We start from the raw sequence: 27,531 nt of genomic DNA, 5'->3' as shown, positions 1-27,531 counted from the left end.
ATTTTTTATTTTTTTATGAGCAAAAGGGGTTTCTGAAGGATGATTTGAACCAAATTAACTAATTCTGTTCTGTTGCTCCAGTGATTCATTTCGTACTGAGCCCTTAATTCAAAATAAAGGCAAAACACAATGTTGTCTGAAATGGTATAGGGCAGTGGTTCTCAACCTGTGGGTCAGGACCCCATTTGGGGTCGAACGACCATTTCACGGGGGTCGCCAAACAACGCAGTCCGCCATTTTTTTCCCCCTTTTCCTTAGCTGTGCTACTCCCTTTTATTCTATTGGCTTTTGAAAGCCAATAGAATAAACTCTCTTGAATAGAGTCTAATTCTATTGGCTTTCAGAAGCCAATAGGAATTGTCCAGGCTGTCTCTGCCCTGCTGAGCCCGCGAAAAGTCCCATTCTGCAAACGGTGCTGCACCAGTTGAGTAGTCCTCGACTTACGACCGGTTGAGTAGTCCTCGACTTACGACCAGTTGGTCGAAAGCCAATAGAATTAGACTCCATTCAAGAGAATCTATTTTATTGGCTTTCAAAAGCCAATAGAATAAAAGGGAGTAGCACAGCTAAGGAAAAGGGGGAAAAAATGGTGGACTGCGTTGTTTGGCGACCCCTGTGAAATGGTCATTCGACCCCAAATGGGGTCCCGACCCACAGGTTGAGAACGACTGGGCTAGACAGTCACGTGTCTGAAATGGTATAGTTTCTCCTGCTTGAGCAGGGGGCTGGACTAGAAGACCTCCAAGGTCCCTTCCAACTCTATTCTATTCTAATGACTGGCCCAAGATCACCCAGCTGCTTTTGTCCCTAAGGCAGAACTAGAATTCACCATCTCTTGGGTTTCTAGCCTGCTGCCTTAACCCTGATACCAAATTGGCTGTTGTATTTATTAAGGAAATGCTAATAGGCTGAAATAAAACGAGGTTCCTGGGAGATCAAGAGAGAGAGAGAGAGAGAGAGAGAGAGAGAGAGAGAGAGAGAGAGATTGCATAACTGCATTTGTGCTGGAGTAATTCTGTGTCCTCTCTGCCCTAGCTCTGTGTCTAAATTATTTATTTAATGATTCCTCATGGGGAGAGAAACTACAGGCCTACTTCTGTATCACCGTACTGTATGCCAGCGTGAAGAGCTTTGTCCTTTTTAGAGCTCAGAAAACCTGCCTTGTGCAGGTAGTCCTCGACTTCACGACCACAATGGAGCCCAAAATTTATGTTGCTAGGTGAGACATTTGTTAAGGGATTGTTGTCCCATTTTACGACCTTTCTTGCCACAGTTGTTGAGTGAATCACTGCAGTTGTTAAGTTAGTAGCACAGTTGTGAAGTGAAACTGGCTTCCCCATTGACTTTGCTTGTCGGAACCCCCCCCCCCACCCAGGACACTGGAATCGTCATAAATAGGAGTCAGTTGCCAAGTGGCTGAATTTTGACCATGTGACCATGGGGATGCTGCAAGAGCTGTAGGTGTGAAAAATGGTGCTAAGTCATTTTTTTCAATCCTGTTGTAACTTTGAACGGTCACTAAATGAACTGTTGTAAGTCGAGGACTGCTGTATTTATGCACAGATTTAAAGAGTTGATTCTTGAAGACTGTATGCTCCTTACTTTTATAATCCAGTGCAATGATATTTTATCTTCCCAACAGCCCTGCAAGGTAGGCGAGGTTGAGAGAATGAGCAGGGCTGGTGCAATATTCTCCCCCCCCTCCCTTTAACTTCCTTGAGCAAAAGGGGTTTCTTTTTTTTTATTGAAAAGTTTTATAAAAATTACAGTATACGCCCCAAAACCCACCCACCCTAAACCCCCCCTCTCCCTCCCCCACTTCCCAGAGCTGAGTACAGGGTTACAAATATAATAATCAAACTCTAACTAACATTAACCAACTATATAAATAACCAAGTCCATAATGCGGTTTAACTCCTTTTCTTCTTTTATTTTTTATTTTTTTATGAGCAAAAGGGGTTTCTGAAGGATGATTTGAACCAAATTAACTAATTCTGTTCTGTTGCTCCAGTGATTCATTTCGTACTGAGCCCTTAATTCAAAATAAAGGCAAAACACAATGTTGTCTGAAATGGTATAGGGCAGTGGTTCTCAACCTGTGGGTCAGGACCCCATTTGGGGTCGAACGACCATTTCACGGGGGTCGCCAAACAACGCAGTCCGCCATTTTTTCCCCTTTTCCTTAGCTGTGCTACTACCTTTTATTCTATTGGCTTTTGAAAGCCAATAGAATAGACTCTCTTGAATAGAGTCTAATTCTATTGGCTTTCAAAAGCCAATAGGAATTGTCCAGGCGGTCTCTGCCCTGCTGAGCCCGCCAAAAGTCCCGTTCTGCAAACGGTGCTGCACCAGTTGAGTAGTCCTCGACTTACGACCGGTTGAGTAGTCCTCGACTTATGACCGGTTGGGGGGTCGCGGCATTAAAAAGGTTGAGAACCACTGGTACAGGGTCTCCTGCTGGAGCAGGGGTCAGACTAGATGACCTCCAAGGTCCCTTTCAGTTCTGTTATTCTATAAGTCAAGATGGCAGCAATCAAATCCTTGACCTTTCCCCCCCCCTATGTATTGCACATAGGAAAGGATAGGGACTTGGATCGCACAATTGGGGATGCCATGTTGACTTTTTTGACCTCCCCCAACACCGCTAAGTGAAGGAGCCATGCACTGGCCTGCTTAGCTCAGACAGAGAAAGAATGCTGTATTGAGTCCAGTCTGTGTTAAGTGTGGGCTTTTACCACAATCGAGCAATTGTCTTCTGGATTGCCATCACAGGGCGGTGCGTGATGCATGGTGCTGGCTGTAAGTGGTTATGGCAGAGGGGAGAAATGCTGATTTACAGGAAGGCTATACACTGTTTCAGCTCTATGCCTTTTTCTGCTGTTGACATTTTTATGCTTCGTTTGCTCTCCAGAAATCAATTTTGATATGTTCAGACTGGAAGGGAAATAGTTTATGTAACCAAAATCACACCACATGCTTCCCCATTCAGACGTAATGCAATAGGACTTCCTGGACCATGTGATTAACAGAAGCCTAATTAAACAGAAGCCTCGTTAAACCCACTTATTCCCTCCCCAATATATGTCCAGAATTTGAGCCATATAGTATAAAACAATTGTGCAATTAAAACAGATTAGCTACCATATTATTCATATGTGGATTGTTTTGTTTCGTTTTTTTAAAAAATAAGGGTGTTTAGCTGCTAAGTAACATTTTCATCTTTCACGCTGGACCTCTAAAGCAGTGGTTCTCAACCTGTGGGTTGGGACCCCATTTGGGGTCGAACCACCATTTCACGGGGGTCGCCAAACAAGGCTGTCCGCCATTTTTTCCCCCTTTTCTTTGGCCACGCCCCTGGCACCCGGTGATGTATAAGTGGTTGGAGGTCACCACAACATGGGGAACTGTATTATGGGGTCACGGCATTAGAAAGGTTGAGAACCACTGCTCTAAAGGAATCTTCCAGTTCAAGAAAAGGGCCTAGTTGCACAGTTGGAAAAATCGTATTTTTCCTCCAGAATTCTTATTTCCCACTTCTGTGCATGTCAAAATGGTCGGGGAAGTCCGAAATACACAAAAAATAAAAGATAATGGATGAGTATTAAGATTGAGGAAGCCCATGATCCATCAGCATGGGATGTCTTTCCTCAAGCGGAGAAAGGAAAAATAGGAAGGAAAATTTAATCCTGCAGAGCATCGTTTTATGCTGTAGGCCAGTGGTGGTGAACCTGTGGCATGCGTGCCAGGGGTGGCACTCAGAGCCCTCTCTGTGGGCACGCGAGCTGTTGCCCCAGCAGAGTTCACCGGAATAGCGAGCACATGGCGTTTGGAAGTGACAGGGCAGGAACTGAGCATGCAAGCGGCATTGCCCCCCCACGGGGATGCCTCAGAGATGGCGAGGGACTGGTCCCAGCCACACTCACCCAGTTTGCCATGACCACTGCAGCCATGCCCACCCAGTGTGCCATGCCCCCCCCCACTGCCCTGAGGGCACCACAATGCTGATGCAGCCCTGGCACTTTGCGATAAATAAGTGGGTTTTGGGTTGCAGTTTGGGCACTCGATCTCTAAAAGTTTCGTCATCACTACTGTAGGCTTTTTCCCCCCACTTATATTCGAGCTACGTTTGCATAATAACACAGCTTCACAAACTGTCTAACCACATTTTAGTCTAACACAGCATTTTTTTTTCATCCTTGGCAACTTTGAGATATGGATTTCAGCTCCCAGAATTCCCCAGCCAAGAGTCCTCTGATTTTTGGCCCAGGGTTTAGGCTTAATGTCCAAGTCAGTATTTCTCAACTTTTGCAGTTTTGAGATACATGGACTTCAATTTCCCAGCCACTGCGCTATACTGGCTGGGGAATTCTGGGATTTGAAGTCTACCCGTCTTAAAGCTACCAAGCTTGAAAAACTCCAGTCTAGCATGTTACTTGAATCCAATTTACATATAAGTTTTATAAACCAAGGTCATTGGGTTAATTTAATCAATTGCATTTAACTTAACTATGGATACACACGTTATGTGAATGCAATTTTCTTCTCTCTTTGGATAACAAAAATTTTGCTGAAATAAATAAGTGTGTGTGTGTGTGTGTGTGTGTGTGTGTGTGTGTGTGTGTGTATGGATTGCTAGCAAAGAATTAAGGGAGAACTGGAATAGCTATTTCAAACTTTTTAGTTCTTTTCAACCAGACATACCCTTCTGAGGTTCGAACCTGGGCCGTCTGCATGTTAGGCAGCTGTGTTAACCTCTAGGCCACAGGCTCTTTCTCACTTTTGCCAGCTGTGTTAGGGAGGGAAGAAACAGGGGAGGAGAATTATCTAGAGTGCTGTATGCTACACCCTGTTGACCCAAATATGGGAGAGAGAAATCTTTTGCCTTGTATCAGCTCAAACTAGAGCCATCCACAGGCAGCAGTTGCAACTGCGACATCATATATATTTCTAAAATTTGGATTGCTAGCAAAGAATTAAGGGAGAACTGGAATAGCTATTTCAAACTTTTTAGTTCTTTTCAACCAGACATACCCTTCTGAGATTCGAACCTGGGGGATTTGAGATGGTGAGCTGCGTTGCTGTTGTTTGGTTTCGTGTTCGTGGTCATGCCTCATCTTCATGGTGGGTGTCAGTTTGCTTCATGTATGGATTGGAGGGGTTTAAAGTGGCTAATGATGCAGCTGTGGTCTGGCTTCTGGTTTGTGGTTTGGCTTTGCTTTTTGTGTGGATGTGTGGTGGTGACATCCTGTGTGGTTTTCGTGAGTGTGGGTCTGGTATCATTCTTTGTGTTAGGGACTTGTTTGTCAATAAGGGCGGGTTTCCAAATGGCTGGTAGGTGGGAGGTATCATCTCATTTCTTCATGCTGTGTGGGCATTTTTCTATCTCGATAGAAAAATGATCCAATCAGAACACAGCCAAGCCCCTAACCAATCAGAACACACCTCCACCCAGTCAGAACACAGCCAAGCTCCCACCCAATCAGTTCATACCCCCACTGGCAGTTAAAAGGAAGAAACAGCTACGATCACACATTGCTCCTAGAAGCACGAAGCTGAAAGCACCAGCCTGAAGATGACGAATGGGACTTCGTCGAAACGTTGCCAAGACACTTCCAATTTTACGTAGGAGAAAACCCGAATAACCAAAGACCTACATACAAACACCCGTGAAAACCTCAGAAAACATACATACATATAAATATATATATATACAAATTTCTTTTTCTGACAAAGAGTTAAAAAATTAAATTGGGAGACTAAGATGGCCATTTCGAGCTCATTCTACTCTCTTCAGTTAGCCACACACTTCAGTTAATCTCCCAATTTAATTCTTGAACTCTTTGTCAGAAAAAGAAATTTGGATTTGTAAATGTTTCGCAGTTGCGACTTGAGCCTGCTTAACGCCGCTAGTTGGGGGGCTGCAAGGCAAAAGAGGTTGTAAAAAAAAAGTATAACTGCAGTATAGCAGTTTAAAAAATGTCAAGGTATAATCAATCAGACTGGTCTGTCTGAAAAACTTCCTGTATATATATGTTTTCTGAGGTTTTCGCAGATGTTTGTATGTAGGTCTTTGGTTATTCGGGTTTTCTCCCGCGTAAAATTGGAAGTGTCTTGGTGACGTTTCGACGAAGTCCCATTCGTCATCTTCAGGCTGGTGTTTTCAGCTTCGTGCTTCGAGGAGCACAAAGCTGAAAACACCAGCCTGAAGATGACGAATGAGACTTCGTCGAAACATCACCAAGACACTTCCAATTTTATGTGGGAGAAAACCCGAATAACCAAAGACCTATATATGTATGTATGTATGTATGTATGTATATGTGTATGTATGTATATGTATATGTGTATGTATATGTATATGTATATATGTGTATGTATATATATACTGTATATTGTATTTTCATGCAAGAATTTTGTACCTGTTTGAAAACAGCTCTGAATTTTGAGGTTGTTATAATGTTAGTGTTAGCTGAGTTGATTAATTTCCAGTTCAGCTGATATACAAAGCTAAGGTTGGGGATTGTTATGAGCCATGGAAAAATGGCTCCTTAACTTCAGGTCCTGTAAAGCAGGGGTTCCCAACCCCCGGTCTGTGGACTGGTACCGGGCTGTGGCATGCCAGCAACCAGTCCGTACAAACAAGCAAGCCTTACCCGTGGGATGCAGGCAGCACACAAAACCAGTCACTCTCTGGTCTGTGGAAAAACCTTTCTCCAAGGAACCAGTCCCTGGTGCCCAAAAGGTTGAGGACCTCTGCTGTAAAGCACAGATTCTTAATCTCTGTGACATGGACCTCTTTGAGTGCCTGGTGAAACCTATAGATCACTTTTTGGAAAGATTTTAAATGCATAAAAAGAATTATATGGTTATAAGATTGCATCACGCAGAAAATGAGCTCAAATGCACTTATGCTCATATGAACGGCTTGCATAGAATTTTAGGGACCAAAGCATCTTTGAAAGTCAAACTGTGTGGGCTGCTGTCAGCTACACTTTTTCAGAGAAAAAGGAACTTCCCACAATCTGGGAATATACTGCTTTTTGCTTTTTCAGGGCATAATAATCTAAAATAGTGAGATTTATTAGAATTAGCCACATTTTTGAAGTTCGGAAGCCATAAATTACAGTGTTGCCTACTTTCTTTATTGAATGAAAAGCTATAGGTTTAAGTGAAAATAAAGTTGTAACTTTTTCCTCATCCAAGATCATGGATCTCTCTGAAAATCTATCTAGGACCCTCAAGGGATTTGTGGATCCCAATTTAAGAAACTTCGTACAGATTGCAGGAAAAGGGCCATGTCACTTTTTAGAGGCAAAAAAATAAAAAAAAAAAATAAAAAAACAGAAGCCTGGTAACACCTTTTCCAACAAACAAATTTTATCAAATGGAAAGAGCAGCAGCCATTAAAAAGCTTATGTTTTTTTAATCATTTTTTGTTTATCGGACTTCTTTGCTACCACCACCAGAAACAGGTGATTCCAGAGGAGATAGGTCCAGAAAGGAAAAGAAGATTTTGTAGCCTAAAAATTAGTTTGACAATATGAATGATTTGGGCAAGCTTTGAGGCTGCAGGGAGAGGCAAAACAGATATGATGTGCCAATGCAAAGGAGCACTGAAACAACTTTGGAGAGAAAAAATGCAGCAGTAAAACACAAACTTAGCTTGGGAAAAGAGGAAAGAGTAAGAAAGAAACTCAAGATTGCCAGATCTTGATTCTCTTTAATAAATTTCTATGAATTTCTCATTTCTATAAATGGTGAGGGAAAGGATCTGCCAGGCTTTTAAAATCACAGCCTACATCGGTTCTATACAGGTAGTCCTTGATTTACAACCATCCATTTAGGGACTGTTCAAAGTTACAACGGTACTGGAAAAAGTGACTTAGCACATTTTTCACATTTACAACTGTTGCAGCACCTCCGTGGTCACGTGATCAAAATCCAGACGTTGGAACCGGCATGAATTTATGATGGTTGCTGTGTCCCAAAGTCATGTGATCACCTTTTGCAACCTTCTGACAAACAAAATCACTGGGGAAGTATCAGGACCCCTCAAATGGATTTGCGTATTGCTTACTGCTTCTGCTTATGTATTCATTTTTGGGGAGGGAGGGGGGCTTCTTCGTTGGGAAATGTAATTGCCTTGCTCTGCTTTGCCCTCCCTCCATGTGAAAGGAATGTGGCCTAAAAATTTCTACCTTATCTCCAGACAATGGAGCCTGGGACCATTGAGAAACAAAACTGAGAGGGAGCTTGAGAAGGGTGCTAAATCACTAGGTTCTCAAAACAACCTAGCACCTATGGATTGGCTGGATTTCAAACGGACAGTTGGACATTGGGGGGGAGGAGAACTGAATGGGCATTATGATGTAACCTTTCATGTGCGAAATCTTCAGACTTTGCTTTGCCTTCCTGCTATCACTAACTCTCAATAAAAGTTCCTTTTGAAACAATGCCTGTTTCAAGAGTTCTGCTTCCTTGGGAGATCTAGTTGAGGCAGGTCCTTATAGAAAGCCAGATTAATTTAGCAACTGTGTTACTAACCTAGTAATTGTAAGTTGTTCACTTAGCAACCATGGCAAGAAAAGTTGCGAAAGGGAGCAAAATTCACTTAACAACTGTCTTGCTTAGCAACAGAAATGTGGGGCTCAATTGTAAGTTGAGGACTCCCTGTATTTTTGATCATCCCTGTTTCCTGACCTGGTCTATCTTGAAGGGCTAATATCAAAGCCCATAGGAGAAATTGGCGTGAATGCCACGTTCTGATTTATGCAGGCAAACCTTTTTCTAATGGGAGTTCCACCCTTATGAGACAACCAGAAAGATTGAACATCCATTTCTCTGCAGTTGTCAGTGTGACAGAATTAGGTCTCTCTGTTTCTGGACCATTGGTCAGTTGGAAAGCAACATGGGACGGTGGTGTCACGTTGCATTTCTGTAACAGACTTTGAGGTTTGGGTGGGGGCGCGTCCGACGCTTAAACTGAGAGAGAAGATGTGGGCTGAGCTAACCTTAGCACAGAATCTGTCTCGGTTGCTGTTTTTATCTGCATTTTGAACGCTGGAATGGCGCAGCAGATTGCAAGCTGCCTGTAGAGTCTGCTGCTAATGTTTGGGAGAATTCAGGAGTTGGGTTTTAAAATATCTATTTGAATGGGTACATTTGTGTTTTGGATGCAGAATAGATCCTGCAGGGAAACCGAGTGTCGACAGAACAGGAACAATATAACCACATGGCTTTTGACCAAGTTCTCCCTGGCTTTTCCTTCGCTGAGAACATTTCGTCGCTGACATGTAACTTCTGGTGTTTTCTTTTATCTTGACTCCTTTCTCTTTTTTTCCTCCCCTTTCAGGACTTCCTGATTCTGCCCCACACACCTCTCCGCCACCCTACAACAACCCTTTGCAACCTCCCCCTCCCCCTCCCCAGGATGCCCCCATCCCGGGATACAGTGATTCCTCTGCGACGGTCGTGCATTCGGGAACAGCCACTTTGCCCCGGCTTGGAGGGGCTGCTACTCTCCCCCGGCCTCCCCCCACATCAGCCACCCTCCCGCGCCCGCCCCGCCACCATTCCGCCACCCTCCCCCGCCTCCCCCCTGACCCCTACATGCAGGAAACTCAGTTCAACGGAGCCGCCCAGGGCTATGTCGTGCAGACGCATCCGCCTGTCGGGACCCTCCCCATTGGAGGCTACATGCACCCGGGGTACCCAGTCCAGCTACAGCCTTGTACGGCATATGTGCCGGTCTACCCTGTAGGGACGGTGAGTATTTATGCTCAGTTGGATAACCAGAGAACTTCTTGGGGTTGTGTTAGTTTGGGACTTTCTTACAGGTAGTCCTCCACTTACAATAGTGGTAGTAGTAGTAGTAGTAGTAGTAGTAATAATAATAATAATAATAAAGTTGGAAGGGACCTTGGAGGTCATCTAGTCCAACCCCCTGCTCAGGCAGGAAACCCTATACCAGTGGTGGCGAACCTATGGCACGGTGCCAGAGGTGGCACTCAGAGCCCTCTCTGTGGGCACGCGTGCCGTCACCCCAGTCCTAGGCCTTCAGCTGGGTTTTATAAAACCTTTTCGCTTTAGACCTCTGCTGCCATGTGCAAAAAAAAAAAAAAAAGGTTCAATCAATCAGTCAATTTCAACTTCTCGCGGGAAAAAAAAAGATCTTGCAAAGTTGGAATTGATTGATAGATTGAACTTTTTAGTCCCACCCAGTCTGCCATTACCACTGCAGCCACGCCCACCCAATGGGCCACACCCACTCAATGAGCCACACTGAGCCAATGGGCCACACCCACCCGGCACCCGACAACACGTAAGTGGGTTTTGGGTTGCAGTTTGGGCACTCGGTCTCTAAAAGGTTTGCCATCACTGCCCTATACCATTTTAGACATATGGCTGTGCAGTCTCTTCTTAAAAACTTCCAGTGTTGGAGCATTCACCAATTCTGGAGGCAGGTTGTTCCACTGATTAATTGTTCTAACTGTCAGGAAGTTTCTCCTTAGTTCTAGGTTGCTTCTCTCCTTGATTAGTTTCCATCCGTTGCTTCTTGTCCTACCTTCAGGCACTTTGGAGAATAGCTTGACTCCTTCTTCTTTGTGGCAGCCCCTGAGATACTGGAACACTGCTATCATGTCCCCCCTCATCCTTCTCTCTTAATTAAACTAGACATGCCCAATTCCAGCAGCCGTTCCTTATGTTATAGCCTCATTTAGCCTCATTTAGTAACCATTCGAAGTTACAAGACGCATGGAAAAAAGTGACTTATGACCGTTTTTCACACTTAAGACCGTTGCAGCATTTCCAGGGTCTTGTGGTCAAAATTTAGACGCTTGGCCACTGACTCATATTTATGACGGTTAAAGTGTCCCCAGAGGGGGTCATGTGATCCCTTCTTGCAACCTCTGACAAGCAAAGTCAAGCCAGAGTCACTTCACGACTGTGGAACTAACTTAACAACTGCCATGATTCACTTAACAACTATGTAAAGAAAGATCGTAAAATGGGACAAAACACCACTGTCTCACTTAGCAACCAAAATTTTGGGTTCGGTTGTGGTCGTAGGTCGAGGACTACCTGTATTAGTTTGGGACTTTCTCACTCGTAGTCCTTGTCTTAAGACCACGGCTGGGATCAGAATTTCTGTTTATAGTGGTTAGGCAAATCACTGCAGTTGTTAATTGAATCATGTCATTAAGTGAAACTGGCTTCCCCCATTGACTTTGCCTGTCAGGAGCCAGTTGAGAAGGTCACACATGGCAATCACGTGATCCAGGGACATTGCAGTTGTCATAAATACAGGTAGTCCTTGACTTACGACCACAATGGAGCCCCACATTTCTGTTGCTAAGCAAGACACTGGTGAATTTTGCCCCATTTTACGACCTTTCTTGCCACAGTTGTTAAGTGAATCACTGCAGTTCTTAACTTAGTAATGTGGTTGTTAAGCGAACCTGGCTTCCCCATTGACAGCAGGTTGCAAAAGGGGATCACATGACCCTCCCCAGGACACTGCAAAACCGTCATAAATATGAGTCAATTGCCAAGTGTGTGAATTTCGATCACACGACCATGGGGATGCTGCAATGGTCATAAGTGTGAAAAACAGTCTTAAGTCACTTTTTTCAGTGCCGTTGTAACTTTGAATGGTCACTAAATGAACTGTTGTAAGATGAGGACTACCTGGATGTGCCAGTTGCCAAGGAGCTGAATTTTGATTAGGTGACTCTGTGGATGCTGCAATGGTTGTAAATGTGAGGACCGCCTGTAAGTGACCTTTTCCAATGCCTTTGCAACTTTGAAAAGCCACTGAATGAACGGTTGCAAGTCAAGGACTGCCTCTTTACCCTGCAGATATGAGTTAGTGCAGATGTAACGAGAACCATGATTTCTAGAGGTATGACTGTAATATGCCCTTTATTAGAAAAGACAGGGAAAAGGAATAATGATACAGATTAAAAGTGACAGGGAAAAAAACAGTATAACAAACATATTTATAATAAAGATAGACTACGACTTTCTTTTACTCCAACGAAAATAACCATACAGCAACCTTTCTCTAAATTTAAATAGTAATCAGCATTCAGTATTCACAAAATATTCTTGTCTTTAATCTAACAATTATTAAATTGTTAAATCTGAATAACCTTATGTTTAAAAAGCAGTGATAGTTCTCTAATCCAATCCAAACTAATCTTCAAATTCCAAAGTTGATTTTTTCTCTTTATCTTCTAAGAAATTAAACCGTGGTCCTCAAGTTGCAAGAAATTTAGTCCAATTATTGTCTCTAAGCAAAGTGGTCAATTTTGGCTTGCTATCTTGGCTTGCTTCGTTAGTTTCAAAATCCATTCTTCCACCGTAATTACAGAATAACAGAGTTGGAAGGGGCCTTGGAGGTCATCTAGTCCAACCCTTTGCTCAAGCAGGAGACCCTATACAATTTGAGACAAGTGGCTGTCCAGTCTCTTCTTAAAAACCTCCAGGGATGGAGCATCCACAACTTCTGAAGGCAAAGCTGTTCCACTGGTTAATTCTTCTCACTGTCAGGAAGTTTCTCCTTAGTTCTAGGTGGATTGTCTCCTTGATTAGCTTTCATAATATTCCTCTTCCAATCTTTGAGCATATAACAACCCAAGGCAATATGATTTTTTTTGTTTTTATATTTCCCAGCAGTTTGATTAGTAAAGGACAAGCTTCCTCTAAAATATAGCCATTATGTTTTAGAGAAATAACCTTACCCTCTTACTAACGTTAGTTTAAAGAAACTATAATTTGTCCTTTATGCAAAACCATTATTTCTTTCAATTGTGTTCCTTTTGCTATAATTCAGACACGTCAAACACAAGGCCCGGGGGCTGGATGCGGCCCACGAAGTGGTTTCATGTGGCCCGTGAAGCCATCCTGGAAACAGTGAGGGAACGGCCCCCGCTGCCTTGGCCCTGGCCCAGGCCAGGCAGGAGACAATGTTCAATTTTGTGGTGGCCATGTATGCTGAAACGCATTCAGTCTTAACTCCACAAGGTTGTCTGGAACCAGCGAGGAACCAGCCCCTGCCGCGTCGGCCCCATCCCCTGGGTGCATGTTGGGGAGGTGTCACCCTTTGTGAGACCTCAGATCTGTCCCACTCCTGCCCAGGCCCCCACAGGCACCCTTGATGCAAATGATGTAGAGCTGGCCACGCCCACCCAGTAGGTTACACCCACTCCATCCATGCCCACCCAGTAGGCCGCACCCCTCCCAGGGCAACCACAATGCTGATGCGGCCCTCAATGAAATTAAGTTTGACACCCCTGCTATAATTAAAAGGGACTTGTTTGATGCATAACACCAAACCATAAGCTACTGTTTCCTTTAGAAACCCCTGCAGTTGGATGCAGACATCCTGTTAAGTCAAAACAGCCTGAGTGGACTATGTGAATCCACCTATTTCTATTTTTTTTTTTAAAAAACTGCAGCTAAAAACAATGTATGGATATAAGCAGGCCTGTAGGCTGGGGTTTGTTTGGGAGCACCCAGTTCAGCTTCTCATCTGAGAATTCATGTACCCTTAGAACTGAAAACCATGTTAATCTTGTTTATGCGGCTAGGCCTTTGTATCACTCCTGACACGTATTAATTATGTGCTCTTTGTAGGTGGTGTTTTTGTCGTTTTTTGCATGCAGAGCAAACAAGCTTCCTTAAAAGAACAGCTAATTTGTCTTCTTTTATCAGGCCCACAGTCAGAAATGGGGGTGGGGTGGGGGAGGAGGAGCCCAGAGAATAAATGCAGGCAGCTGGATTGCACTGAAAAGTGGATGGATGATTTTTTACTACTAATATTTAAAATGCCACTCATTGCTTGCCTTTCATTGACCAGAATTTTAGAAGGCGATGGAGTTTCTCGCCGTTAGCAGCAAAGCACCATTTGAGTTCTTTTTCGCTATCCTTGCTACGATCGGAAGCTGCAGACAGAGAATTTTGCAATTTTTCCTTGCTTACTTCTCATATCCATTAATTATTCCCATTTGACTTATTTACTGCAGTGTTAAACATTTGTAACATGGTTCTGATCATTAGGACATTCAATTGGGATTTCTTTTTTTGAGTGCCTCCATATTTAAAACCTCAAATTCAATTTAATTTGATTTGATTCGATTCAAATGGCCACCCAATTTGTACAAGTGATTGTGGGAACAGAGATTAAAAACATTAGTACAGGTAATCCTTGACTTACAACCATTTGTTTAGGTACTGTTCAGAATTACAATGGCATTGACGTATGACTGGTCTTTGCACTTACGACCATTGCAGCATTTCCCACAGTCATGTGAACAAGATTTGCTTAGCGGAGGAAAGCAGGAAAACTTACACCATTTGAGACAAATGGTTGTCCAATCTCTTCTTAAAAACCTCCAGTGTTGGAGCATCCACTCCAGTTGTGGTCAGCCAACTGTGGTCTATTCAGCAAACTATTTTTAAATAATAATCTAATCTTAGTTGCTTTCCCCACTTTCCCCAAACTTGTGCTCTTCCAATGTGTTGGGACTACAACTCCTAGACTCTCCAACTGTTGCCCAGGCTGATCGGAGAATTCCATTTCTAATATCTTTCCCTACCTTAGAGATATCAGAATTGGAACCTGCAATCTTTTACCTGCAGAATGTACCACTGAACTATTTTTTGGGGGGGGGGATGGGGAAATATTCAAGATTGCAACACTCCACCTGCAGCTTCAAGTGGTACATTCCATAAAGTATTCTTCTACTTGCTGAAAATTGTTTTCCTTGATGTTAAATTAAATGAATGAATGAATGAACAAATGAACGAATGGTTTCTTTAGGTTTTCGATTCTTTTTTCCAGTCCTACCCTCAGGCCAACCAACCTCCACCACCAGCTCTCTCCCCAACACAGATGACGCCTGGCATTGCCATTTTGGAACCCCGGCGCCCACCACACGATTATCTTCCCATCGCTGTCCTCACCACCATCTGCTGTTTCTGGCCCACTGGCATCATTGCTATCATCAAGGCTGTGCAGGTGAGTGGTGTATGCCTCAATCCAGCAGGTGAGGTACAGGAGAAGGTTTTCTGAGTACAACAACTGTATTTATTCGTCAGGCTAGACATTCAAAGCTGTTTGTTTTTCAGGAAGTGCATTGTCTAGGACACCAGTTGAATGTAGTAGGGATTCTGGAAGCTATCTCTTTTTTTTTTTGATAGCTGGTTTTGTTGGACAAGTATCGGAGCTAAGGTCCAAATTGAAGAGCCAGAATTTTTCCATCTATAAATCAGAGGCCCCCAACCACCAGGCTGCGGCCCACTACCAGGTCACAGCATGTTTCAAACTGGACTACACGAGCACAGGGCAAGCATGCATGCAAAGCTCCACTCATGAGAGTGGTGGGCACTTGTGCTCATGCGCGAAGCTCCACTCGCACAAGTGGAGAGCGTTTGAGCGAAGAGTGCTTGTACTTGTGCACGAAGCTCATTCATATGAATGAAGGGCACCTGCGCCGCCGCTTGCACCAATGGAACTGTGCACATGCACGTTTGTCTACACTCACACTCCCTCTCCCCACCGTGGCCACCAAGGTGGAAAGGTTGGGGACCGCTGCTATAAATAGATACAGGAATTGGAGTGTTCCTGTGACTCTTGCACATTTATTCTACGTTCAGTCCAATTTCTACAGCTAATTTGAGGAGCATGGAATGTGGTGAACCTAACATTCGTCCCCCAAATAATTTCTAACCTTGTTTATGGGCAGAGATATGGTTTCTTCCATGTACCTCTTATGAGTAGTCCTTGACTTATATAACCATTCATTTTAATGATTGTTCAAAATTACAACAGCACTGAAAAAATTAACTTACGATCGGTACTTGCACTGATGACTGTCACACATCCCCACAATCACGTTATCAAAATTTGGGTACTTGGCAACCAGCCTGTATTTATGAGAGTTGCACTAACTTAGACCTTCCCAGCCAGCTTCCAACAAGCTAAATCTATGGGGGAAGCTGGATTCGTTAAATGACCCTATGATTCACTTAACGACTGTAATAATTCACTTTACAACCATGGCAAAAAAAACCTCACTTAACAACAGCAGCCCCTGCCCAAGGCATGATTCCTTATACCATCCCGGACAAATGGTTGTCCGATCTTTTCTTAAAAACCTCCAGTGATGGAGCACCCACAACTCCAGGAGACAAGCTGTTCCACTGATTAATTGTTCTCCCGGTTAGAATTGTCCTTATTTCCAGGTTGGATCTCCCTCTGAAAAGGTTTCCCCCCCCCATTGTTGTTCTATCCCAGCCTATAGCCGTCTTTGTTAACGGCACAAGGACCAAACTCCTGTTGATAACATAGACTGGAGACTTTAAAACAAAACAAACCCCTTTTAATATGGGTGACAAACCTGCCAAATAGTCCAAAACACAAACAGCAAAACTCAATCCAAATGAAGGAACTAGTCCACAGGAAAACACAATGCAAATAGAAGAGTAGTCACAAGCAAGACGAACAGACCAGGATTCAGAGAAGCACTTTGCAAACGGTTGCCTTCAGCAACCAGCACTGCCCACACCTCCTCTTTTTATATAGCAGTCCCAAGGCGTTGCCTCTCAGTGCCTTCTCCTTTTACTCTGGAGTTGCCATATTGACTGCTGCTGATTTACTCTCGCTAATTGACGACGTGTGCGTGCATCAATTAGCATGTCCATCAGGTGTGAGTCCTCTGAGTCTGACTCATTCTCCTCACACAGCTGAGCTTCATCAGGAACATGACTGGAGGGCCCAGGCTCCTCATCAAACCCTGAGTCCTGTAATTCATCAGAGTCTCCCTCTGCCCCTGATGGCCCTTCAAATGCCTCCTCCACCTCCTTCTCAGATTCCTCAGACTCAGCTGTTGGGAGCACAGGCTGGCAGGGAATCACAACAATTGTTGCTTGTGTTAAGATGCACCCTGTCCTACCTTGCAGGCCCCAAATTGAGGATGGCAGCAGTGGGCAGCTGATGTGGTTCCGGCTAATGAAACATTCCAAAGAACTTCCAGGCATTTATTTTCCTAAAAGTCTTTTATTGTTACAAAATGTCGGCACAGGCACAATGGAGGGATGCTAGGATCTAAGTTCTCTTCCTCTGAGCAATTAAATTATCAGCATGTTCCCTCCCTAAATTAGCCGTCATATCTCACACTATCCAATTAGTGTGAAGGTCAAATGTTTTCTTCCTCTTTCTTTCCTGGGCTTTACCCCCAACGCCCCTTCTGCTCTTTATTAACCCCATATTTACCAGACAATTCTGCATATTGTCAAAAGCAAGAATATACAATATTTGCAGCGTTGACAGCAGCCTTTTTCATTTTCCATAGTGCTAATTTCCTGCAGATTAACAAAGACTCAGAGACGTAATGGGGAGTGAAAATGTGTTGTGTTGCTAGGTAGAGCTGCAGCTGGGGGCAGAAGGGAGCTGATGCTGTTGCTAGACTTGCCAAAGGTTGAGTCTTACAACAGAGGTAGCCAAATTCTGGGAATCTGTTGTTATTTTTAAAAACTAGATTTCCAATCTTGACGGGGCTAGGTGACACAAAAAAGAGGAATGGAAACCAGATATGACCCTAATCAGGTTTCTCATTGCTGCTTTCTACATTGCAAGCATCTGGACCAGTGTTTTTTTAATCTTAGCCACATTATGATGCATGGACTTCAACTCCCAGAAGTCCTCAGCCAGCATACTGACTAGGGAATTCTGGGAGTTGAAGTCCACGCATCATAATGTGGCTAAGGTTGAGAAACGCTGATCTCTGGATTGAGGCTTTGGTCCCGTAGCTGCCTGTGAGGATGGTGCAGTGAGCAGGACTACAACCTAAAATAATACTGTGTTGCAGCTGCACTGGAATCCAAGCATCTTTAAAGTACCAGAGTGATTGAGGAAATCCTTCTGGAGAAGGGAGCCCCCTTTCTAGATCTAGAAACGTCACGAGATGGAAGTAATCTACGGCACAGCAAAGGAAATTGGATTGAACAGATGCCGCGTGCACTCCCTGTTCACGTCTGGCTGGCATTCCTCACCTCCCACACATGTACACAGTACACATTTTGTAGAGTCAAATAGCTTCGTTCTGAAAATAATCCATGGCTCTGAGGAGCCAGGCAACCATTTTGTCACAGTAGACGGCCGTAATGTGCCTGCCTCCATCTGAAGTGTTCCACTCACCTCTTGTTTGTCTGCCAAAAAAGGATGAGTAACATGTCAAACGGGTGCTTGACAGCTGCCGAGAACACTTGCTCAGGGGACATGGAGAAGCCACATGAAAAGACAGTAACATTAAAAAAGATTACACTTGAGTGTCAGAGGATTGCAATGGTGGAAAAGAAAAACGATTTCAAAGGGCATCGGCAAGCGACAGACTGGTTTAGGCTGCCCGCTTAAACGTGCAGTCCTTCACACAGGTTGTCCTCAACTTACGACTACAATGGAGGCCAAAATGTGAAGTGAATTTTGACCCATTTTATGTTATTTATTTATTTATTTAGAAAATCTGTATTGCCACCTACTTTCACAGGCAACTCAAGGCAGCTTCCATAAATAGAAAAACACCCTATAAAAAAATAATAGTAACAAGACGAAACATAATAAAATAATGTAATAAACCCCCCCCCATCCCAGTGACAACACACATTCAACTAGCCCAGGGGTAGGCAAACTTGGCTCTTTTATGACTCGTGGCCTTCAACTCCCAGAATTCCTGAGCCAGGAATTCTGGGAGTTGAAGTCCACGAGTCATAAAAGAGCCAAGGTTGTCTACCCCTGAACTAGCCATTTGATGGGCTCTATCCCATTTTGAGTTCACCAGGCCCATTGGCAGAACCAAGTCTTCAGCGCCTTCCGAAAGAGTGTTAGAGTGGGGGCCAATCTAATCTCTGAGGGAATGATGTTCCAGTGTTAAGTGAATCACTGCAGTTGTTACGTTAGTAACATGGTTGTTAAGTGAATGTGACTTCCCCATTGACTTTGCTTGTCAGAAGGTCGCAAAAACTGATCACATGACCCCAAGACATCGCAACTCATAAATGTGAACCAGTTGCCAAAGCATCTGAATTTTGATCACGTGACCATGAAGATGCTGCAACAGTTGTAAATGTGAAAAATGATCCTATCACTTTTTTCAGTACCATTGGAACTTCGAATAGTCACTAAATGAACTATTGTAAGTTGAGGAGTACCCATAGCTAATCATCAACTGAACGCCACATATCTGGTTCTCATAACAAAGGCATAGAACTGAGGCTTTAAGACAGTGGTGATGAACCTATGGCATGCATGCCAGAGGTGGCACGCATAGTCCTGTGGCCATGTGTGCCATTGTCCCAGCCCCGCCTCCTTCTGTAGCCCCCTCTTCACCAGCAGCCCCCCCTGGAGGGTCGCCCCCATGCGTGGCCTGTGCGGAGCAGCGCAGCCAAGGACATGGCAGCCGGGCAACAGGGACAAGACTCCACCCTCACCCCCGTCGCACGCAGATGATGTTGCGGGCTATGGGTGAAGGGTGTGGTCACCATGGTGCTGCAGGGCCACCTGGGTAATCTGCGGCAGGACATGGAGGCAGTGGGTGTCCCGGTGGGGGGCAGGGTGGTTTTTGGGCACTCAGTTTCTAAAAGGTTTGCCATCACTGCCTTAAGAGAAAGTTCTGGGCTACCCATATGACAACGGGCACTTTCACACAACTCTGAGCGTGAGGAAGTGGTGAAGGACTAAGATTGGAAAGACACAGTTTCTAATTCCTCTTGAGCCATGGATGTTTCCTGGGGATTTTCAGCCAGTCCCTTTCTCCCACACCTGGAGCTGAAAAAACGATGAAAGTGCTAGATTAGAAGTGGGGAGAGCCATCAGCGTTCCCTGAGGGGCTTTGGGCCAGTCCCTCCTCATCCTCAGTGATGAAGGTGCTTGTGCTGGAATAGGGAAACCCAAGTTTTGGTCCTTCCCTTTCCGCTGAACGTATTTTACAACAGTGTTTCTCAATGTTGTCAGCATGAAGATGTCTGGACTTCAACTCCCAGGATCCCCAAAGCCAGCATGCCAGCTGGGGAATTCTGGGATGTGAAGTCCAGATATCTTCAAGTCACCCTAGTTGAAAAAGATTGCGGTAGGAAAAAAAAAAAAAGGAGGGAGGGTTATGTATGCTGAGGAATGTGAAACTAATCAAGGAGAGAAGCAACCTAGAACTAAGGAGAAACTTCCTGACAGTGAGAACAATTAATCAGTGGAACAGCTTGCCTCCAGAAGCAGTAAATGCTCCAACCCTTGAAGTTTTTAAGAAGAGACTGGACAGCCATTTGTCCGAAATGGTGTAGGGTTTCCTGCCCGAGCAGGGGGTTGGACTAGATGACCTCCAAGGTCCCTTCCAACTTTACTATTATTATTATTATTATTATTATTATTATTAATAATAATAATAATAATCAAGAAACTGACTGTCCTCTTCCCTCACGCGCTTCCATAAGGAAAACTAACATGGCAGCAAGAATTTCCAGAGTAGAAGATTCATTCATATGATTAATTGAAATTAATAGACCAGTTTGCTGTAGCGGTTAAGGCACCAGGCTAGAATCTGGGGGATTGTGAATTCTAGTCCTATTTTAGGCATGAAAGCCAGCTGGGTGACTTTGGGCCAGTTATCCTCTCTCAGCCCGACCCACCTCACAGATTTGTTGTTGTAGGTACAACAGGAGGAGGAAGGAGTATTAGATATGTTTGCTGCCTTGAGTTATTTATAAAAATAAATAATAAAATAAAAATTAATTTTTATAAGTAGGGAGAGGGTCTCACACTTAAGAGGAAGGCACAGAAGAATATATTCCTTTCCCTGTAGTCTATAAATGATTGTTCATCTCTTATACTCCAGCTTTTACTGTTTATTGAAGAGAGTGTTAAGATACAGTGAATGGGGAGGCATATATTGTGTCATGTGCCGGACGTGTTTTACAGCTGCAGCGCCTGTGTTCTCCTCCTGTTCCCACGCTTTGTTCTCTCCATCAGGTGCGGACTGCTGTTGCCCGTGGCGACATTGTATCGGCAGAAATTGCCTCCCGGGAGGCCCGCAACTTCTCCTTCATTAGCCTGGCGGTGGGCATCGCCGCCATGGTCCTGTGCACCATCCTTACGGTGGTGATCATCATTGCCGCTCAGCACCACGACAACGACTGGGACCGCTAGTGACCAATCGCCTCTCTTCGGCCTACTCCTGCACCCTGACAACTGGTCACAACCGCCCTGGCAACAGCCACCCCCGGGGATGGTCCTTGGCAACAGCCACCCCTCCTTCTCCTCTGTCTTCACCCTTGCCAACGACACTCAGAATGCTTGGCAACCCTTCTCCACCCTACTCTCCGCCCACTTTCATCCTTGGCTGTTGTTGGCCTTGCTAGCTGCACCGACTCAGCAGAATGACTTCCAAGTGACGCCATTCAGACGTGCTCCATAAGCTAAGGCTCCTAGCGAAATGCTTGTTCTCTGTTCGTTCCTTTCCCAGAATACGTTGCTTGCTTCCTTCCTTCCTGAGGAGTAGGCTCCGCCTTCTGTAACCAAGAAATAACCATCTTCCTCCCGCTGTGTTTGCATGCCTAGTGCTGCCCTTGTATGGACCCGGGGCGCCAGTGCAGTCTCAGTAAAGCCCTGTCTCTCTGCCCCCATTGTTCTTTTTCATCAGCTGCTTCCCTTTCTCCACCTTTGCAATAGATCAGTGGTTCTCAACCTGTGGGTCGGGACCCCATTTGGGGTCGAACGACCATTTCACGGGGGTCGCCAAACAAGGCTGTCCGCCATTTTCCCCTTTTCTTTGGCCACGCCCCTGGCACCCGGTGATGTATAAGTGGTTGGGGGTCACCACAACATGGGGAACTGTATTATGGGGTCGCGGCATTAGAAAGGTTGAGAACCACTGCAATAGATGGAGAAGCACCCAACATTTGGAGAGCCTGATTGGCTACTTCCCTGTTTTATTTGCGGTGCAAAGGAACCGCTGCTTCCATGCTAAGTGAAACAAATCACCATCTGTAATTAGGAAGGCATATATTTTCATACGCTGTTTAGAGATGTTGCATTTGGTAAGCATGCAAGTGCTTTTTTTTTAATACAGGCTTTTTTTTTAAAAGTTCCGTTTCGTAGAGCTTAAAGCATCGTTCTTTTTATACCTTTCATTTCACACTGTCGTTCTTCATTTCTTCCTTGGAGAGGACTGTGAAACGTTTGGTTTTTTTAAAAAAAAAAAACTTTGTACTTAGTTTGATTTCTTCCCATCTGGCTCCAAATTCTGCAATCCACATACTTACGATATCTTCACAATATTCTTAACAGATGGGCTTAGAGAGTCTGGTTGCCTTTTAGACATGTATTCAACAAGCCAACTCTTTTCCTACTAGCTGATGTCCAGGCTGGCTTAGGCAAAGGCATACATTACATTAAGCTTCAAGCCAAGGAAGAAAAAAAGATAGGGAAAGTGTGTGTGTGTGTGGGGGGGGTAATAAGAACTGCTAGACAATTCTTTGATCGTATCAATACTTTGGAGAGCAGCCAGCACAATGGCATCAGAAAAATTGCAAGATCTAACTGATCTAGAAGACAGAGGGGGTGAGGAGATGATAAGTAACTGGAAGAGGAAAGATGCAGCAAAAAAATCCAACTGTCCATCAGTGGAGGGGGGCGGGGCGGTCCAATGTGGCCATTTCCAGGAAGCAGATAATGTCCAACCTAGAGGAAAATCCAGAGGATTTCAGAAAAGATGCTTTTATAGCATCCTATGCTAAATTACACAGTGATGTCTGGTCCTGAATGTGATGATGAGACAATAGGATGGGCTGCACCATTACAGAAAGTGGCACCCTGTCAGCCCAAATACGGGAGAAAGGAATATTTGGGCCAACAGGGTGCATCAAAAATATTTGGGCCGACAGGGTGCATCAAAAAACCTTCAAGGTAATTCTCCTCCCCTGTCTCTTCCCTCCCTCACACAGCTGACAAACTGAGAAAGAGCCTGTGGCCTAGAGGTCAAACAACTGCCTAACGTGCAAGCAGCCCAGGTTCGAATCTCAGAAGGGTATGTCTGGCTGATGAGAACTAATTAGCTTGAAATAGCTATTCCAGTCTCTCTTAATTCTTTGTTAGCAACCCCCCTCCCTATATATATATATATATATATATATATATATATATATATATATATACTATATATATATACACATACACACACACACACACACACACATACATACATACATATACATACATACATACATATACATACATACATACATATACATACATACATACATACATATATATCCCCCAACTTTAAATATTAACCAGCAAGTAGCGCCAAGGTAGCACGTTAGATAACTGGAGTTAGACAAAGTTTTTACACCCTTATTTGGCTACCACATTTAGTTGTCTGATCATCTGTCACCCTAACCTACCTCAGGCTTACTTTAAAAAAACGTAATCAACAGAACAGCTTAATTCAGATAGTCCTCAAATTACGGCTTACAAAAAAGTTCATAAAGTTGGGTTAGTCGTGTGACTGACCTGCTTTATGGCCATGGTGGGTAGGGTCCATTACGGTCATAACTTCAGGATTACCTGTAGTAAGCTAAGAGAAGGACCGAACTATTCCGGCTATTGCTACTAACTAGTTTTTCAGGGAGGATTTGGGAAAAATACTCAAAATTGCAACCCACACCTATGGTCCGTAATCAGACAATGGTCTCTAATCCACTCCTTTTGGGATGTGCAAATTGATTCTGGAGATATTCTATATGATGCCCACTAGATGTGGTGACAGAATCTTACCTTATTTCAATCTGGAAGTGAATGTGGGATATTTTTGAATACTCTTTTCTATGAATGATCCTGCAGGTAGTAAATTAGCATAGAAGAAATACCAATACTGTCCTTTTTGAGGTGCTGGTTTATTACATGCAAGTAGTTTGATATAAACAGAACAATTTACAGAAACAGCTCCTTTAATTTACAAATGGACATGAGACGACTGAGACTTTGACACGTGCCTCATTCTGATTAATAAGTAGACCATTGCTAAGTTGCATCGACCAAAATTGGTCGGATGATTTAATGGACACTCAACATTGTGCGTTTCAGGGATCAGGCATGGGGAGGCTTCAGTATAGAAAAAAAATTGCATTATTTTGCATTTTTAAGGCCTCCCGTCGTCTCTGTGCCAAATCTCATATTGTCATATGAACTTCCCATTCATTTCCCCTTCCCCCCCCCTTGGATGTTAGACTCTATACTCTATCTCTGTTTGCAAGTGACATGGTTACAGAATCTCTGTTAATAAAGACATTTGATTCCCAGCATCTGATGTAATTGTATTTATAATGAGAAGGTTCGATATCCTTTCTTTCACTCCAGTGAATTTTTTTCTCACCCCCCCCACTGGCTTACCATCCCCAAGTTCTGCGGTCTCTTAGGAGATGGTTGCTTAGAAACAGCAAAAAGGGATATGTATGGATTTAAAGCAATTCGCTGGGCATGTAACAGCCCCAGAAGAGCAAGGAGGAAACTGGGAAAAACTATGATAATAGTAAGGAAGGTGGGAGATTTTGACTTTCCTCCATTACAGCAGACTCTCCAGCTGAGCATCACATCTTCAAGTTTGTTTGTTTGTTTGTTTGTTTGTTTTTTAAATATGAATTCTGTAATCAGATTTCTTCACTGCTATGTAAACAAGTGCCCCACCCAAAATTCTGCCTGTGTTATAAATTTGCATATAGTTTGCTACTTTTGCTTTCCAACGTGCAAGTTTTCAAAATACAGGTAGTCCTTGACTTCTGACAAAATTTCTGCTGCTAAGTGAGACAGTTGTTAAGTAGTTTTGCCCCATTTTGTGACCTTTCTTTCCAGAGTGGTTAAGTAAATAACTGCAGTTGTTAAGCTAGTCACGTGGTTGTTAAGTGAACCTGGCCTCCCCATTGACTTTGCTTGTCAGAAGTTCACCAAAGGGGATCACATGACCCCAGGACACTGCAACTGTCATAAATATGAGTCAGTTGTGAAGCATCTGAATTTTGATCATGTGACCATGGGGATGTTGCAACAGGTTAAGTGTAAAAAAGTCATAAGCCACCTTTTTCAGTGCTGCTGCAACTTCAGTCACCAAATGAGCTGTGTTGTAAGTCAAGGACTACCTGTACCATTTCTTCCTCCTTCCCCAAATGATACGAGGACTGTGCTCTAATGCAGGGCTTCTCAACCAGTGGTACGGGTCCCACCTGTGGTACATTGGCACCTGGCAGGTGATACGTGATGATCCTAGAAAAAGTGGTAGCGGGGGAGGGGAATGAGCTGAACCGGTGGCAGCACCGCACAAGCCTGAGCGAGAGATGGCTGGAGCTGCAGGGCTGTCAGGGCTCAGCGGAAGCGCCAGGATCAGTGCTGCTTTCCAGCTGATCGGCACTTCTTTGGGGCTGTCAGTGCTCAGTGGAAGCACCAGGATCAGCACCAGGCTCCAGCTAGAGCTCTGCGCTGATCCTGGTGCTTCTGTTGAGCCCTGAAGAAGCACCAATCAGCTGGAAAACAGCACTGATCCTGGCACTTCTGCTGAGCCCAGAAGAAGCGCCGATCAGCTGGAATGTTGCAGCCTCTCCAGGCTCTTGTGATTTACATTCAGATGCTTGGCAACTGATTCATATTTATGACGGTCACAGTGTCCCAGGGTCATGTGAAGTGACCAAAACCTGCTGCAACCACCCAGCAGACGGGGAGGATAAAAACTAAATACCCCCCTACCCCACCCTTGCTGCCAATCCTCAACAGAAATGCTCACAACAATGAAAACCTCAGACAGGAGGAAGAGCGCGGCTGGGTGAGTAGGCAGGTGTCTTGCTCAGCTGTGGCTTTGGGGGCACTTTTTTCAGTGCCATTGTAACTTCGAACAGTCACTAAGCAAACGGTTGTAAGTCGAGAACTACCTGTACTTTATCACTTTTTTCCTTTTTTTGGTCATCAAGTTTTTGACATCTTGCTAGGCGACTGGTGGTACTCGGATATTGCAATATCCTAAAAGTGATAGTGGGTGAAAAGGTTAAAAAGCCCTGCTCTAATGGGCCACAAAAGGTGATTTAAAGCAGCTCTGAAAATGCTGTTTCTTTGCTAAAAATGGAGTAATTTAGTCTAATTTGCCCAACTGATAGGTTCCCAAATCCCCATCAAACTTTTAAGCCTGATCTTTTTTTTTTTCTGCTCTTCCTGTAATTTTATCAAAGCAAAGTTTTTTCTTGTTAATCTTCACAACTGAAACGGTTAGAAATTTGTCTGGGGGAAAAAAACCCCGTATTATTATAAAGGCTCCTACTTTGAGGACTGTGGCTTCTATACAAAGTCTCCCCCAAAATTCCCCATTTGTACTTGTGCAGCTTGAACCTAGAGTCACAATGTATTGTGCGTGAAGCTTTGAGCATGAGTTGTGTAGGGAAGGAATAAGGGAAATGTCATCTGTCTTCCCTGACTTAAATTCCATTGGTCTTATTAATGGTCCAATCCCTTAGGAAAGATTAGCCCAGTGGTGGTGAACCTATGGCACAGGTGCCAGAAGCAGCACTCGGAGCCCTCTCTGTGGGCATACATGCTGTTGCCCCAGCCTTGCCTCTCCCCGCGACCCCCTCCTCACCAGCAGCCCCCCCCAGTGGAGAGTTACCCCCAAGCGTGGCCCATGCAGAGTAGCGGAGCGAAGGATATGGCAGCCAGGCAGCGTAGACAAGACTCTGCTCTCATGCCCCATCACGCACAGTTGATGCTGCAGGGTGCGGGGAAAGGACATGGCCGCCATGGCACTGCTGGGCTGCCTAGGTGATCTGCAGTGGGCGCTGGAGGCAGTGAGTGACCCTGCGGGCAGGCGGGGTGGAGCAGAGCGGGGGCAGGGCAGGGGGTGGAGTGGGGGCGGGGCCAGTTTTGGGGCACTTGGTCTCTAAAAGGTTCGCCATCACTAGCTCCATTCGGTTAAAGCAAAGGGTTCTTTTACTAAGGATGCTGGTTGCAGGAAAGTAAAGCCAGCTCTGAAATCTCCCTGCGCTCTCTAGATACAAAAAAAGTTATACGTTTGTCCACAGCCCATCCCTCCCCCTGTGACCAATCCGCTTCCAGCCAACCGGAGCTCGCCAAGATGTTTTGAGAACTCTTGAGATGTTTGGGAGTAATCTTATATTTCTCAGGGTGCCTGGCCACGGGATGCTGGTACAAACAGGATCCAATTGCTCTGGTCCTTCTCACCTGTCATTCCGCCCTCCTGATTTCCTACCATATACACACAAAGCAAACGATTAATGGTTCTACACAAAAGCCATGATTCAAAAGTGACCGTCTTATAAAAATCACTTGAATTGCTGAAAGTCCATTAAGTGCAACTCACATATTTCTCATTAGGGTTAAAAAGGTGTTGTTTTTAAAGTTATAGGAACTGGAACGCCAAAAGCCAATTTCATATTTACATAGCAAGCCTGTGTGTGATATCCTGTGATGTACAAGTAGTCCTTGAC

General features: G+C 44.3%; 1 protein-coding gene across 1 annotated transcript in view; it reads left to right on the top strand.

Moving 5' to 3' along the window:
• Positions 1-22,985, top strand: part of PRRT1 (proline rich transmembrane protein 1) — a 44,341-nt gene extending 21,356 nt beyond the window's left edge. The window contains exons 2-4 of the mRNA XM_039336649.1: positions 9,353-9,765; positions 14,846-15,022; positions 21,023-22,985. Coding sequence (XP_039192583.1) covers positions 9,353-9,765; positions 14,846-15,022; positions 21,023-21,199 — 767 coding nt within the window. The 3' untranslated portion in view covers positions 21,200-22,985. The remainder of the gene's footprint in view (positions 1-9,352; positions 9,766-14,845; positions 15,023-21,022) is intronic.
• The last annotated feature ends 4,546 nt before the right edge of the window (positions 22,986-27,531 follow it).

This window comes from Crotalus tigris, unplaced genomic scaffold (genome assembly GCF_016545835.1).
Source record: "Crotalus tigris isolate CLP2741 ecotype Arizona unplaced genomic scaffold, ASM1654583v1 scf7180000017666.379230911805:20528666, whole genome shotgun sequence".
NCBI classification, from domain to species: domain Eukaryota; kingdom Metazoa; phylum Chordata; class Lepidosauria; order Squamata; family Viperidae; genus Crotalus; species Crotalus tigris.
The sequence above is the reverse complement of the archived record's forward strand: the minus strand, read 5'-3'. Positions and strand labels throughout refer to the sequence as shown.